Source organism: Brachionichthys hirsutus, chromosome 11, assembly GCF_040956055.1.
Source record: "Brachionichthys hirsutus isolate HB-005 chromosome 11, CSIRO-AGI_Bhir_v1, whole genome shotgun sequence".
Lineage (NCBI taxonomy): Eukaryota > Metazoa > Chordata > Actinopteri > Lophiiformes > Brachionichthyidae > Brachionichthys > Brachionichthys hirsutus.
Window position 1 is genome coordinate 5,743,277 of NC_090907.1, and position 16,511 is coordinate 5,759,787.

At 42.7% G+C, this 16,511-nt stretch overlaps 2 protein-coding genes across 2 annotated transcripts; one reads left to right on the plus strand and one right to left on the minus strand.

The window, feature by feature from the left end:
• Positions 1-3,727: 3,727 nt before the first annotated feature.
• calm3a (calmodulin 3a (phosphorylase kinase, delta)) lies at positions 3,728-11,588 on the minus strand. The gene is made up of 6 exons (XM_068745553.1): positions 11,482-11,588; positions 6,912-6,942; positions 6,105-6,248; positions 5,902-6,008; positions 5,642-5,777; positions 3,728-5,548 (listed from the first exon to the last, which is right to left on the minus strand). Exons 1-6 carry the CDS (start codon positions 11,482-11,484, stop codon positions 5,520-5,522), a joined length of 450 nt encoding a protein of 149 aa, XP_068601654.1. The 5' UTR covers positions 11,485-11,588; the 3' UTR covers positions 3,728-5,519.
• Positions 11,589-13,750: 2,162 nt separating this feature from the next.
• gemin7 (gem (nuclear organelle) associated protein 7) lies at positions 13,751-15,305 on the plus strand. Its single transcript, XM_068745647.1, has 2 exons — positions 13,751-13,814; positions 14,547-15,305. Exon 2 carries the CDS (start codon positions 14,568-14,570, stop codon positions 14,952-14,954), a length of 387 nt encoding a protein of 128 aa, XP_068601748.1. The 5' UTR covers positions 13,751-13,814; positions 14,547-14,567; the 3' UTR covers positions 14,955-15,305.
• Positions 15,306-16,511: the final 1,206 nt, after the last annotated feature.

The following is a 16,511-nucleotide window of genomic DNA, read 5'->3' on the forward strand; positions in this document are numbered from 1 at the left end:
CTCAAGAACATTTTGAAAAATGTTTCTTCATTATAAATATACTACTATAGTCTGACACCTGACTTTCAAACCAGCACGGCCACTTCATGCAGTAGTTGGCTGAGGTTCAAAACATTAAATGAAACTAAATACAAAATAAATAGAAGGCAGGGTGGGGTTTGACATTTTCTTCTCACACAACGTCAACCATCAGTTATTTTGAAGCACAGTTACAAATAAGAGATGGTTCTAAATACATCAATTTAACCCTCAAGCAGACGTGTCACACAAGAACAGATCAAACGCTGCAACGCCGAAGTGAAATGCGGCGACCTCTAAGACAGGAAGACGGCTATATTTACCATCATTCCTCTTTCTAGTTGTTTTTAGAAAGTTTGATGCTTTCACTTCTCGGCCTGTTCTGACTCGCTCTGTGCGACCAGGATCCGACACAAAAGTTCAGGAGCTTGACAGAGGACACTAACCTGATCTGTATCCTCACACTTGTGTCCTTGCCTGTTTGATGCTGGGGACATGCAAATTGAAATGTAAAACTACTTTGTGGTTTCAGTTTCCTGCTGTGTTTGTCTCTGGTGTGCAGAGACAAACATGTTTGGTTTCCTGATCGTTCTCTCAAAATCATCTGTTCTGTGATTCATTGCGCTTCGGCTGCAGATGTCGACCAAACAATCCTCTTGAGGCCAATGCACTCGTCTATTCCGCTGCTTCTGACCACACCTCATGATCTTCATTAGCAGCATGACGCTGGCTGTTCATGCTGAAGTTGATGGCTCATTCAAGCCAGCCGCTGGTGAAAGTCCCTCTGCATTGTAGCCAGGTTTGTTGTTTCTCAAAGGCCAGCCTCATTATACTTAACCAACAGTTTCACTCTCTGGGAAACATACCCGTCTTGTATACTTAAAGTACAACCAGGCTGGAGTTATTTCCTTGCTTTCCTTACTGGTTCTGGTTGAGGATGAGTTTCATTTTGCGCTATAATGTCCTCTCTATTCTGATTTCAGAGATCACACATGTCCGTAACGCTAACCCAGATGTGTTCTGGATGTCTAGTCATGAAATGTTGAGCTGTTTTTTGTTTTGTTTTTTTAAACATGGGTTTGCTTTTTTATTTTGAAATCCTGGGACCAAAGACAAAATGAGTTATATCCTGCTTGATCTGGATTTAGCAGTGATTTGTGTCTTGTTTACATTTGTGTAAAACCGAGAGGCATAGCAACCATCTGGATATTGTTTTGTAGCGTGTCTTATAAGACCATGCGGGCTGGGCATTTGCAAGGAAGGCACATTAATAAACTAATTAAAATAAAATTATACTTCTTGTACGAGAACCAATTCACCTAAACTCACAGAAAGACCAATCAAGTTGGATTCAAACCTGCAACCTTCTTGCTGTGAGGCAACAGCGCTATCCATTGCAGATAGATAGGAAATAGAAAACAGGAAGCTGTTGTGGTTTGTAATTAGAAAAGGGTTCTGATGGGACTTTTCCAGTGAAAGGTCAAAAGTCTGACACATCCATCAAATATGAGTAAAATCTGTACTCAAACCTATTGTGGGTGTAGAAAATATCTAAACCAAAAAGAACTTTGAAGCTATGTCATTGTGGAAATCCATCGGTAAATTCTCCCTGAAGTGACCTTAACTTACCGAACAGTTCCTGAACGCACCCATGGGATCACGAAAATGAATTCCTGGGAAAATGTTGATTTGTTTGTTGCCTTTGATTTCCTTCTTCTTCCATCACGTGACTTTGGGCCGTCGACACTCAGCATGCGATTTGATTTCTGCTCGTATGACTGCTGGCGTCTGTTTAGAGCCAGCTGTGTTGTACCCGCGCAGCTGAAGGCTTTAATAGCTGAAGCATGTCAGCGTCTTTTTACTAGTAATGGACTCGGGGCTAATAGAACCGTATGAGCAGCAAAAAAACAACAACACTAAACAGGGTACCAGAATGTGACATCATTTGACAGGTTGAGTGCAGAATTGCACTAAGGGATGAAAATCAACTGTTATAGTTGTGCATGTGGAAATAATGCATATCCACACCCTTAAAATGACATTTATTGGACTAGGCCCTGGTGATTAATGCATGACAACAGTTGGCTTTATGAGCAGAGGAACTATTTGTGTGTCCTCGTAACCAGGACTACATAACAACCCTTTCATACTCTGAAGAACCAGAGTGATTATGGGAAGCAGCGGAAGTTGCAGGATGTAATATGAAGAATGAAAGAATGATAAACCGGCGTGTGGGAGGAGTAAATACATAAAAGCACATGACAGAGAATCATGTCATAACAGCAGATGCAAACGGACACTTCCTCGACGGGCAGGGATGCGAGTACTGTATATGTCAAACTGAACAAACATAACATGCAACGTGTCTACGTTGTCCTTTAAATCCACAGCCGCATCGGCAGAATAGAATACACGACGGTGTCAATCAAAGGAACGACAGGACGCATGATAAAAGCTGCTAAATAAAGAGCAGTGGGCGTGGTGCACACAAGCAAACATATCTCACCACACACACACATTCAGGAAAACAAATACACATGTCATTTCTGCCTTTTGAGAAGTAAATGGTTTGAAATAAGACATTTAAAAAATATATATTTTATTGTAATCAGGAGTTCATTCCGCTGTTTTCAGATCTCTTTCCTGTCTCAGACACCAAACCTGTCCTTTAAGACCAGGAGTGAGATGATGCTGCTGCAGCACCACCCGGTGTTCACGTCGTGGGCAAATTCACCGCTTGGGAATTTGTATGCTGCAACATGACAGACATACAATATTAAATTCTGCCTTCTCTACATGCAACAGTAAAATATATGTTAATGTACCCATGAATGGATCGGTAACAATAATAATATAATCAATCACTTCTATTATTTGTGAAACTAATAAGTCCCATTAAGCCGTAGCAACACTTATACTTACCTGCATACACATCTACAGGTATTGCATCAAAGCTCAGAATAGAGCTAATTTTACCCGATTCAGTTGCTAGTTAGCATTTTTAAAATTCTGCATATCTTAAAGTCTTTTATGCACTTATTGTAAAATCACAGATAAATAACTAGATCTTCTAAGTTTAATGCTTCCCTGTGTTGCACTACAAATTTGACGATGCTCGGATAAACAAATATGTTTTGTTCCAACGCAGCAGATCAGATAAGAATAAGCATTACCATTTCTATTATTATCACTGGTGTTCATTGCATAATTACACAAGTGAGTCTCTGCAGCCCGCCATTAGCTGCCAGAGGGATAATCACACCTCGCTGTGCCTGTTGGAGCTGGACTCATTGTCTTGCTGACTGTGCTCCTGTTTCCTAATTCATATCTGCTAAGCCACACGATTAGCGAGTGGACTCGTCCAACCGCATCCATCTGCTCCAGATAAAGCCTCTCATCACTGGCTCTGTTGGTCCTGTCAGTGACACATTGAGCGCTTGTGTGTTTGCATTTAAAGTGCGACGGTGACGGGTCGTAGCGCCCACTGGCCTGGATTAACGCAGGTTCCTCTGATGATCCCATGAGCCTGTGCGCCTCAAATACTTTCGTCAGTGTACGGTCCCAACACCCGACCGAGACGGCCTGGGATCAGTAATACTGGAAAGACAGAGCATTATGGAGAATGAATAATTCTGAGCGAATGAGAGGATTCCAACTAAAATTATGTAAACCAAAGATTAAAAACATGGCAGTAAAACTCAAGACGAAGTAAAGCTCAGTCAATTTATTGATTTATGGAAAATATATCACATCTTTACATTTTTCCAGACACCCTCGGAAGTTAACAGTCCATTATATCATTTGACTCAACATCTGGATTCAAAGCTAAACCAATTTAAATGTCTCAAGCAGGAGTTTAGTAAATTTAGATAACCTCAGCTAAGCTGCTTCCCAAATTCAGCCAAGTATTCAAAAACTAAACACCGAAACCACCACTAAAACCAAACGGAACCCTTCGCTACAACTCCATCTCACCCCCGACCAGAAAGCCCCTTTTAATTAGCCCAAGTTAAACATGTCATCCCCACCACAAGTCGTGTTTATGAATATATAGTTTATGTATTTCTGTTGAGTAAAACAGCAAGCAGATTAAAGTTTGAACCACTGGACTACAAATCAGACGACGACGAAGATGACGAATGACGAACGTACAACTTGTTGTCGCAGCAGCAACAGTGACGTTTGGTTTCTTTTTCCTCTTTTAAATACGCACATAGTTTATTCCAAAGTGCAAATATGATCGACTGCATGTATCATGTTATTATATTAAGTAGGTCTATTACATTATAATGAACTACAAGTCTTGCAAGGAGGTTGAGGCGTATCATGGCACATTTCAAAACCAAAGAGAACACGTCACAGGTCATTTACTACAACAATAGGCAATGCAAACTTTACGACACACTAATATCTATCGATATATTTCGCAATCAAAGTTTGTCATCAATAACATTGTTATTATTTGAGAACACATTTATAAAGCATTACATCAATATTGTATAATCAGGATATCCATTTGCAGAACAAACGTATCAACTGCCATCCGCGTGTGATTTTTTTACAATGATCAGTCCGAAGCGGTACGACATCCCATCATCACCAACGCAACGCCGCAGGCAGAGTAAAGCCCACGACTCAAAACGAGATCACGTAACGTCCCCAGAGGGAGGGAAACATCCGTCTCCGTCTTGCTTTTGTCTTTCCGAGATACAGTTTAATAATGCTCGTCTCCATGTGAGCACCAACGAACGCTCTACATTTCAACTATTTGCTCTTGGAATAATTAAAAGTGACACTTTTTTTTTTTACAGATATATAGCTATAGAGTAACGTGTATATACCTCCAGTGTGTACACCATCTGTCCACGACCTCCGATGTAATCAGAGCTTCCTTTGTTGTGACGAGAGAGCACCAGAGAAGGGGCACATGCAAAGAAGAGTACCGTATTTTCACGACCATAAGGCGCACCTAAAAGTCTTGAATTTTCTTCAAAATGTGCCGCGCGCCCTGTGTGTTGTTGTAAGGCGGACGTAGGAGAGGACACCATGAGAACGTTAAAGGGGGAAGTGGATTGTACTCAATTAGTATTTGGAGAATGTAATCAGTTTACTTTGTTAAATTTGAGATAAATAAATGGCCGGCTTCTCTGTACAGACTGCGTGTGCACGCGTTCCGAACTCGCTGGCCTTTCAGTGTTGCTCTCTATCCTCTAAATTAAATCAGAAACTGGGTGACTCAGCAGAATCATGGCCTGAAGAACGGGGGCTTCGGCCCTCTTAAAGCTTGGTCCATTAACTTCTCTAGGGATTATTCTGTTGGTGTTTCTCTGAACAGACACCTTAGAAGTAGTTGGATATTCTGACGCACAAATTGCAAAACTGATACGACTCATTTTTGAGGGAAGATTGTTTAGCATTTTAGAGTTGTTCCATTTTTTGTTTCTTAAAAGAGACGCTGATCTCAGGAGGACAAGCAACGTTGAATAACTTCAGTGTCCTCTTCACTTGGCGGTCATCATTTGGACAAACTCTGTTGAAAAGACCACAAAGCAACGTTTTAATTAACGTGAAAACAAACAGCTGCATAAGTCACGCATCGCTGCAAAAACTAAATCATCTTTACCCTCGTAGTTGACCTGACCGTCCCCATCGATGTCGGCCTCGCGGATCATTTCGTCCACCTCCTCATCGGTGAGCTTCTCTCCTAGATTGGTCATGACATGCCGTAGCTCTGCAGCGCTGATGTAGCCGTTACCATCCTACAGACAGCCACACGCTTTACCTTCTTATGTGCATATGATGGAGCAGCCTATTACCCTCCAGGTCTATGAATGGACCCCCCCCCGTGACAGTTGTTAGGACAACAGAGGGAAAGAGATTGACCTTGTCGAAGACTCTGAAGGCTTCTCTGATCTCCTCCTCGCTGTCTGTGTCTTTCATTTTCCGGGCCATCATGGTCAGGAACTCGGGAAAGTCAATCGTACCGTTCCCTGCAAAGTCGTACAAACGGAGGCTTCACTGAGAAAACCTGAGCGTGTCAATCTCCGAGCCCGTCGTTTTAATGCATGCGTGCGCTTCTTCCTCACCATCAGCATCCACCTCATTGATCATGTCTTGCAGCTCAGCCTCGGTGGGGTTCTGTCCCAGCGAGCGCATCACGGTCCCGAGCTCCTTGGTAGTGATCGTGCCGTCGCCGTCCTTGTCGAACAGCGAGAACGCCTCCTTGAACTCTGTGGATTTACAGCGAGACGCCGTTGGGATCCGCTTAAAGAGAGAATTTACTCAAGCAAGCATTTACTGTACGAGTAATTCAATGGACGGGAAGTTATATGATTTTTATAAATAGGAATGCCAGTATTGATTCTGCTTCTCAGTCCAACTCTTATGTGATTCTCTTATTGATTCCTGATAGAGGGGGAGGAGCCGAGCCTACGCAGGATTCACCGTGGGTAGCAACCATTTTATTATCCCTGAACACGGGCTGAGACGACTGCAGCAGAAAAACAAGGTGCCTCTGGCTAATAATAGCTGATTACCTGGAAGGCACAATTTAATTAGGCACTGAATGATTTGGAAGAGATTTAATGATTACAGTATTTGCAGCAAAGGAATAAAGCATGCAGGATGAAGGTTTGAAGAAACCGCTGCACACGCTGAAACATTTCTAAATTAAACATTTATATCTGATGTTGATGGTTTTTGTTCTGACTTCAAACGCTCTTGATTTTCTTTTTTGGCAAAAATGACTCGGTTGACTTGCATTTTAGAGGCCAATTGAATCGAATGAACCAGTTAGTAGATAACACAATAACCAGGGAGAAGGCCACAGCTGGAGTTCACTCACTTCGGATTCCTTCAGAGTCTTAGTTCTGGTGGTTAAAGTATTCACTTACCAGCAATCTGCTCCTCAGTCAACTGATCAGCCTGTTAAAAGAGATACAATTAAAAGTATTCATAGTTCAGAATACAATGTAATATTCTAACATCACAAATCAAACATAAATAGAAAAAACCAACAAATACATGCACAGAACCGAATTTTTCTTTTTTAATCAATGACATCGTATTTACTGTGTATGTTTTGTACACCATTTTACAAAAAGGAGATGTATTCACATTCTAGCTAAGAATGACTATTGATGCACCAAAGGCAGAAGAAACACCATAAAGTCAAAACGGGGGGGGGGCACCACCCCTAAAACATTTGGTGGGGCCACATAAAGACGTTGCCCGGGGTTCAACCGAAGGGGCAAAAGCAAATCTGTATAGAATCTGAGCGGGGCAGAGGTAGCTACGTGTTAGCCGGATGCAACCAAGCAGCAGGGCCATGCTGGACGTCTGGCTAAAGGACAGCGGACAAAGCTAAAAGCTTGCAGCGCAGCTGAACGCGCAGCAGGGCTGCGAGGTTCTGCTCGGCGGAACATCAAGTGGTGTGCTCTCATATTGCAGTGCAGTTCACAGCTTAAGTTTACAGTACATATACGTGTAGTAAAACACTCCGGCTGAACACAGGTTTGGACAGACAAAGTGTGATTTGACCCAACTTCTGTCAGAGACGAGCGTGTGAATGCTAGCTGCTGGCAAAAGACCCGAGTTCAGACACCGGGACAGAATATTGCTACATTCCTGGGCTGCTTGAGAATATTCTCCCTATTGGGAGCATGAGGCCTTCAAGATGCGGAATTGAGAACGCCCAAGAACCGTAACAGAATCACAAAAAAAGCCAAACAAATGCAAACTGAAAGAGAACTGAAACGAAAATCGGCGACATTCAAATATGCCACGTGGATTGTAAATTGACAAATTAAAGAAACCAATTATGAGATGCACACATTTAGGGGACCCTGGAGAGGACGGGACATTTCACTGAATTCTGAGGTCTTTAAGAAAATGTGGACAAAATAGCTAATTAAATATTAATGTTGAAAAGCTTGCTTCGGTCACAAATAATGAAATAATTTCTATCAGATCTGAAACATTTTAAATAAACCAATCTTCTGTAATACCGGTAGTTAAAGCTGTCTTCCAGTTGACGCACACCTTACTTTTTCTGCTGGGCACACCGACCACAGAGCTGATTTAAAACGTATCAGTTCAGGATACATATGCAAGATATTAAATTGTACCTGACAATACCTTAAAGTAAATATATTTTGGGGTATTTAGTTTTCACCAAACTGAAAAGGATGAAAACTAACAGTTAATTTAGTCAATATAGGGAGATTTCCTTGCAGAGAGTATGTTGGAGTATGTTGCAAATTGCAATACACAATCACAACAAACCACAAAGCACTAATGACCCGGGATCATTTATAGTTTAGATTGACGATAACTCAATAACTCAATACAAGTCAGCTTCATTCAGGAATTAATATTCATGCATTAGAATGTGGAATGCTGCTTCTATGGTAGATCTTGCCATCTCTGCTTTGCTAGTTCTTCTCTTAAAATATTCCGCATGTTCCATCTTACAGCTCTCAACTTTGGTGAAGTCAAGTCTGCTTTGAGGATGTGATATCACGCCAAAAACCTGTCCATGAGATTTATCTCATGGACAGGTTGAAAGCGATATGAATAATGAGATTTATCTCATGGACACGTGTTAAAACAGCATTCCAACATGAAATCCAACGCGTCGTGATCGGTCATTCTCCGCTGGTACCTTGATGATTAAATATTTGTTAAAGACCAAGCCAGCAGGCCAGTGTTAGTTTATAGCTGCATCAAGGACAGTTATAGTACAGGCAGGCTGCATGCTAATCACCAGCGACACTCAAACCATGCCATAATCCCAGTGCAGATTACTGTAATCCCAGTATCTGGAAGCCTCAGAGATAAACTCGTTGAAAGCAATATGAATAATATGTCGGCAGCTATTTTTGACGTGTCTGTGAAAACATCATTAGATGGTTCCAATCTCACATCAACACGACAGATTCTCACTTTTGTGAAGGAGGAAACTGAGATTAACATGTTTTTTTTTTTTTGCACCATAAAGATGGCGGATGTCTCAGTGGTGGATTTGACTTCACCATCGTGATTGCAGAGAAGTAAGGCCTAAGAGTTCCTACGACAGCCTACGGTGTGAAGCACGAACAGAAGGTCTGAGCCGCTGCAAAATGCTCCAATCCCGCACACCCTGGTTACGGCTACACATAATCCAGCATGCTGGAGTCGGCGTTGAACAAGAACCGGCCGTAGTCATTTGATTAATTAGAATCCATTGTTTTTTCTAAAGCGCGATTTAACGAGAGAAAATGTCAGCTTGATAATTAAGACACGAACAAAGTTGACAATGACGCGTCACCGTCATTGATTTCCGCCGCTCGTAGATGTTTTCCCAACCAACGCACAGAAAATGAACGAATTTCTCTTCACGCGGACGCACTTTTATCCAGCTTCACCTGAAACGTCATCCTGCCGTCCTTATGAGGTCTCACAAGGCCTCTCCGAGTCAGTTCACACGCCCACTTTGGACTGAGAAAGTGATGAGGGATGGGTATAAATACTCCACAGCCCAAAATACACACGCCTGCTATAATTAGTGAGACACGAACAGGGTCGCCGATGTAGCACGCTCGCCATTACCGCAACCGACCGCCTCCTTGTGTCTTCTCCACTGAACAGATGTTTACTACCGCAGACCATCCCCTGCGCCAACTGTTGCTCGCCGCTTCATTTTGGTTCCGTGTGATCCTGAATGGTTTTCAGATGATTTGGGACCAACCAACAAGATCAGGCATTGCAAGAATGTAAATGCTGCTTAGTGATATAATACGGATGTTGGGTTAAGTGGTTAAGATAAGCCGATGATGATGATGATGATGCCTTGTTATATAGCGCAAAGACTCACATCATTCAAGCACAAAATAAAGTTTAAATTAAACGATTAAATGCAGATAACTGCAGAGATGATGCAGGAAGTAAAATTCTTGCATTCTGTTTTGGGACTTCGAGGGAAAAGAGGATTTCTTTAACAATCCCCCGCCTGATTCAAGATAAAAGAGATTAGAGCCATCAGTTCTGTAGCTCCAGACGGTGGTAACGCGTGTTCTTTGAGTCAATTTCAATGAGTCACCACGCTGGTTGGGGGGGGGGGGTAAATGGAGCAAGATAGGCTGCAGAGTATCCATGAGGTCCACCGCTAACCAATTCAGTAGCGCTGCCGAGGCAAGCGACGGCTGGATCAGAGCATCGCGCAGTCGAGCGTTACTGCCGTGCAAAATATTACCCCCCCCCCCCCCCCCTTTAAATACTTCAGTACAATATTACTCCCCTTTAAATACTTCAGTACAAAAGATCACAACTCATATGCTCATGTCCAAAAAAGAACCCGCGGAGGCTGCAGGTGTGACTTATCTTCAATTATTCAGCCGAAACACACGCATTTATTTTGGGTATAATGTCGATGACGCTGCAGCACCCGAGTCTGCATTAACCGTCACACGGCGTGTTATTTCCTTTCACCGGAGACCCCCCAGCAGCGATTAAAAACGACATGCAGGGAGGGGCTCAGTCTATTCGATATACAACAGTCCCCATTTTGGAGGGTGCAATGCAGGTTCTGACAGCCTACTGCACCAAGCATAGTTTGGTTCAATGCGGGGCGTGCGTGTGCGTGTGTGTGCGTGTGTGTGCGTGTGTGCGTGTGTGTGTGTGCGTGTGTGGGGGGGGGGGGTCATTCAGCAGAATACGGTTCACCGCTATGGCGCATTTCGTAAAGGAGGAGAATCAGAATCAGAACGCTGTGCAATAAGAAAATGTCAGTTAAAATAAATAAATATAAATCTTATGTAATGGAGTTATTGGCGACGACAACCTTTTATTGGCTTGTTGCGCACGTCACACTCCATTCAAACAGCCTGGCGACGGGCCCGCAAGAGGAACCTTTCAGGGGGGGGGGGCAAAGATCGGACTCATCAGCCCAGTCGGCCATCACGGTGCTTTTATTACGGTCTTTCTTGCGGTAAACGAGGTGCGTTCTGTGTCACGTTCACGCCGGACGGGCTATTTTTACGCACCAGCCGCCGCCGCCGCGCCCAATCAGGACTCAAAGCGAACGGCATAAAAACGCCGCAGACCTCCGGGCAGGTTCAACCACCGGATTAGGCTTGTTAAAAAAAAAAAAAAAAAACATTTGTAGGTGAGACATTATCGCAAGAAGCGGAATGAGCGTTTATCACAACGCTACAGCCTGCAACGATATAGTGCGCAGTTCACACGCGTTTTCGCTGTCACTCATCCAACTATATAAAAACACAGGCCAAAATAGCGATACATTTACCGCGATATTACCGAGGATAACATTGCTTAGGAGCCCCGCGTCCATTGCAAATCGCACCTAATTTTACAAGCAAGTAACAAAATAAATACTAATTATCCGAGCGGAAGGAAATGCTACAGCGACCGCGTCGCAGTCGATGCTAGCTGCGTGTGGCTAACGTTAGCAAGCCTCGCACTCACCATTGTCCCGTAGACTTTTCGAGCTCAGCGAAGATGACGAAACCACCGAGGTGAAAAGGGGCTTTGTATTTACGCTTCGTAGGAGGCTGTCGCTCCGGTAAAATAAAATGGACGTCTAACGTTATTAAATATATGTTTCAGAAATCTGTGCAGGCGATATCCCGGCGCGCTGCAGCAAGAGCGATGCCCGGAAACTCAAACCGAGCGACGCGTGCCGTTGCGCGTTATGGCTTGAGTTGTATCCCTCCGCCGGGAACACTTTCTTGGTTATCCCATCAAAAACCTGTTAGCAAAGTACTGAACGCTGTCTGTTTAGATTTTTAATAAACCTTCATTATTCGTCAGTTACTGTCAGTTTGATATATTAAAATAGAAAAAAAAAAAAACATTTCATAGTTCTATATAAAGGACGCGCGCAACGATATCCGTGCCACCTCCCCATTTGGGAGATGGGACACTTGTGCGTTCCAGTTCCTTAAATATTTTTATGTCGTTTTATACTATCGTTGAAACACGACTTTTCTCGATGATGGAAGGTTAAAATAAAATATAATTTTACAAGCAATAGCGAAACATTTTTTTCAAGTGGGTTTCGAAGAAATAGTCCGCCGTGTGTCATTGAGACATGGCACATGACCGTGGAGACGTTCTGCGGACATGCGGTCGGACAATGACGTCATGCCCCTCGCTGGAAACGCCCCCACGTCATGACAAGGTGCACGGCTGCAAACCAGGAAAGGTTATTTTATTGCGGCAACATTCTAAGTGCATGAACTTTGATCCCTTAACTACCCAATGCTCTCGGTAGACTGCATTTGATAGATAATGTCCAAACCCAGAATTGTCCTTTAGAATGATGCGTGTGTGTGTGTGTGTGTGGGGGGGGGGGGTATATATATATATGTATATACACATTAATATATATATAATGTGTATATACTGTAAATTAATTTGAGGGTTTTAATAAATAAATACAAAACAGCTAATGCCTGAATCAAGAAGAGGATAAAGGGGATGGGGGGGGGTTCCTCCATTTTTTTCCTGGTCTTGTCTTGTCATTTTTTTGCAGGCTGTTTTCAGGTGAATTTTTTCACAATAGCCTTTATCAGCACCGTTTATAGAAAGTTTGAGGAAAGTTCTCATCCTATACTGGCAGAAGCTGCAGTGCATCCAAGCCAGCACCCTCAGCATCCATTTAAGGCCTTCTCTGAGGATAACAAACCGTCCAGCAGACTCCCGGGCGCATCAGGAGACAGTTCGGAACCTGGTACCACCAGGCGCCCTCGTGACGAGCTCTCTGGCCACTAACAAAGCCCTCAAAACGCCCACTGTGCTGAACGCTGCAGAGCAGACGTAGAGAGATTCTGAGTAAGGCCAGCTGCCCCACCTGCAACCAGCAGGACAGCGGCAAAAACAATAAGCGTGACTTGATACACAGACGGCTTCTCTGTCTTCAACCCTACGAAGCTTAATGTTTCTGTCCGCCATTCCTCTGTGTCCTGTTCTCCTTCTGTGACACCAGAATATCAGGAGGCTCAGAAATGTCAGGACTCTCTCTCTCTCTCTCTCTCTCTCTCGAGGAAGATATTGAAGAACCGCATGGTGGCCGAGCCGCCCAGCAACCCGTAGAAAACAAGCAACACCTTCCCTCCGACAGCGGCTGCAGCCGTCATTCCAAACCCCGTGAGAATCACTTAACGATAAAGGTCAGTGATTACAAACACTATCATGAAATTAGAGTGACTCCACAGCGGATTTCACTGATGCCACTGTGACATTTCTTTGAAAATGCTAGACAATAGTTTAGCACATTTTTACCTTTTAAGGAGGCAGAAACTCTGAATGACTTACATTTTGTGTTTAGATCCAAGAAACAGACACATGAAATATAGATAAAATGTTTGTTAGTTTCCATTTAAATGTATTTCTACGTTTTATTAATCACAGTAAATCACAGTCACACAATGGATGGCTTCCTTGAACTATGCTGCTGCTGTTTTGTTTTTCTACTTTATTCAATTGAATTTGTGTAAAATAAAAAATAAAAAAGATTTACAAATCATTGCATTATTTTATCTGGATATTTTAGTTAAGCACATGTTTCATGTTTTGCATTTAAAAAAACAAGCTTTCAGATCAATTTAAACGGGCTACTTTCCCTCCACCAGTGGCCCAGTTCTAGCGTCCATATTAAAAGCGTTCATCATCTTGTCCAACAGGCGGCGATAGTGTCCATGTACGCGGCGCTACCGCAGTTAATAATTCCAGCGAAGAAGAAGATGACGAGCTTCCTCTTTCTAGCATACCTCTGTTAGCGATAAGTGGACCAAACAGTAAGTTTTTGAATACAAAAAAAAGATGAATTATTACACATTTACTTAAACTGTGGTTTGTTTCTGGGTGTAAAAGTGTTTCGCATTTAGGTTTAGATTTTTTCCCAGCATTAGTCAGTTGTAGCAATAGCATAGATGCTATGTTTATGCTATTCAGGCTAAATGTTGATGCAAGGTAAAAGAGGTCGCTGCTCCAGAAGCAGCAGCTCAACAAACTATTTAATGTAAAATAACGGAGACGCACGAAAGTTGTAGGCTCCATGAAGCTTGTGTTCTTGTGTCAGAATGTAAACATAATGGGAACAAATTAATTCATGAAACATGAAATCACGAACGCAGAAAGTTTCATGCAATGATTGTTTTCTTTCTAAAGTACTCACTAAACATTTCATCCTTTAGTGAGTACTAATAATGAGGAGTATCAGACAATCTGAATCATTGAGGCTTTTTTATTTATTTAACTCAGCATCTTAAACCCCAAAGTAGTTAAACGTAAACTTACAGTGGGATCATTGCATGACAAAATAGTAAAATAATAAAAATAACCAATCATCAAACAAAAACGCAGCTCAACATGCCATGTGCTTAAAAACGTTTGTTTTTTTAAATGGTGCTTTAGGAATCAAAATAAAGAGGTGCACTACTAAAACACTTGCAGCTTTTTTCAGTTTCAATTCAATCTCGTGCCAAATAACATTACAGCAGTGACCGTCCGTTGCTTTTCTCTAACAGGTCTTGACGAAGTCATTCAATATGGCGGTGCCGGTATCTGTGCTCCGCTTGCCGAAAGGACCCGAACCCAACGGCCGTGGCTTCGATCCCAATTCACCCCGCTTCATCGCTCTCTGTCAGCCCTCCATTGCCACTTCTTCTGCGCCGGGGGCCGACGCCGAGCAGCTGCAGAGGGAGCAGCAAGCACGATCCGAGCTCAGGGAAAGTTTCCTCCGATGTCTTCTCTCCATGAACAGCAAGAAGGTTCAGTTTCACATGCACGAGAACGTGAAGCTGGAGGCCACGTTCGGAGCGTCTGACGTTGATGTGCTGAACTTTCAGGTGTCGGACTTGCAGACTCCCATCGGTGTGCAGAAAGAGGCGCTGCTCAGGTGTCAGGATGTGGTTTCATTCACGTTTGATGTGTGAAGATCAGAGGGATTTGTCACCTGTTACTTCAGGAATAGAAGCGATTTGGATGCTGCCAGGGAGCTCTTTTTGTTCGGACTCTCCAAGATGAATTACAAAAACTTTGTAAATGGTGTAGTTCAGCATGTTACAACAACAGTGTTGAGCTATCAACCCTTTTTCAGCACCAGAGGGCGCTCTATTACTAGTTCGAGAGAGACGCGTGAGCCTTTCTGCTGCAGAAAGCCGTTGTTTCTGTTCTGACACTGGATTTGACAAGTTGAGTCCTTTATTTAGATATGTAGGTGAAACATTTTTCTATTTTAATATTTGTTTGTTTGGTATTCTTTTTGGGGAAGAAAAAAAACATGGTGTGGCTACAAATAAAAAAGTTTTGTTATTTTTTGTAAATCGTGACTATTAATATCTTATATATATCTTGCCATGTTTGGTAGTTTAGTGTTGGGTGTCACTTGAACAGCGCAACATCAATCAAAACTAAATATATTTATATAAAAAATAAACTGATTGTGCAACCATTTGAAAGTATTTGTAACTAATCTGATTATCTTCATCAATGAGGAGTCGTCTTCATTTTAAGATCGGCCTCAGTGCTTAGAGCAGCAGTGATAAATAAACAGCATTTAGCATGAGGTGTGTCACATCACTATCTCTTCACTGTTCTGTGGAACAAATGAGTGGATTCAACGTGAAGATAATCTGATTCATCAGCCATTAAACGGATCCTCACAGCTGTAGGAAGGGCTCAGCAACACTTGACTGAGCCCTCGATGCTAACATGGAGAGGCTGGTGTCAGATACTTGGACTATCGGTCGCTGCCCCGGCGGCGTGTTGCACTAATGTGGAAACGGGCCTACGCCAGAGGGAACTGAGGTCACGCACCAAGCCGCCGCCCGCTGAAGGGTTCGATCTCAGTCCTGGTTTGCCGTGCCGGGACTCTGACATCCATATAAGTGGAGAGCAGCTAAAATGAAAGTTCCCCGATGAGATCGATGTAATTCAGTGTTCTTCCAGTCCTCATGAATAAATCGTATGTATGTGCGTATTACGCTGCGTCAGCATCCCTGCCAAGCTCGGGTGTTCTCAGCCAATCTGCTGAAATGCAAATCATAATTCTGTGTATCAGCGCTCTGACCTGTGCAACCCCAGGAAAAGATTATGCAGCACAAAAGTTCATTTTTAATTGTTTGTTAATATTATGATGAAAATCAGTTCTCAGAAAACCTTTCAGTCGATTAAATGTTACTGCAGAGCTGTTGGATGCCGAGTTACAGAAATACTGCAGCGTAAAGTTTTACTGTAGTTTTGGTCCTTCGTGTTGCAAACAGCATTTCTTCAATAGCAATTAAAGTAGAATTAAACTTTGTGCAGTTCATTTTAAGTAGAGTCATTGACTGTAAACACTTGTATTTCATGACCTAAATTCAGATCTTGTTGGAGTTGTTTCTGTGGCCATTTTGTTTCTTTTTTTTGTCTTGTGGTTGTCTCTATAGGATCATTTTAGCTTTTCAACTCTTATGGGTTTTGTCTCTTTGGGTACTATCCAATTAGAAGTC

Bases quoted from the DNA above. Each gene is read 5' to 3' on its own strand.
- calm3a (XM_068745553.1), bottom strand. The intron at 6,249-6,911 runs GTAAGTGAATAC...GTAAATCCACAG, and splicing joins GACTGAGGAGCAGATTGCTG to AGTTCAAGGAGGCGTTCTCG. The intron at 5,549-5,641 runs GTAAAGATGATT...TCTTTTCAACAG, and splicing joins CGGTCAGGTCAACTACGAGG to AGTTTGTCCAAATGATGACC.
- gemin7 (XM_068745647.1), top strand. From the start codon at position 14,568: ATGGCGGTGCCGGTATCTGTGCTCCGCTTGCCGAAAGGACCCGAACCC.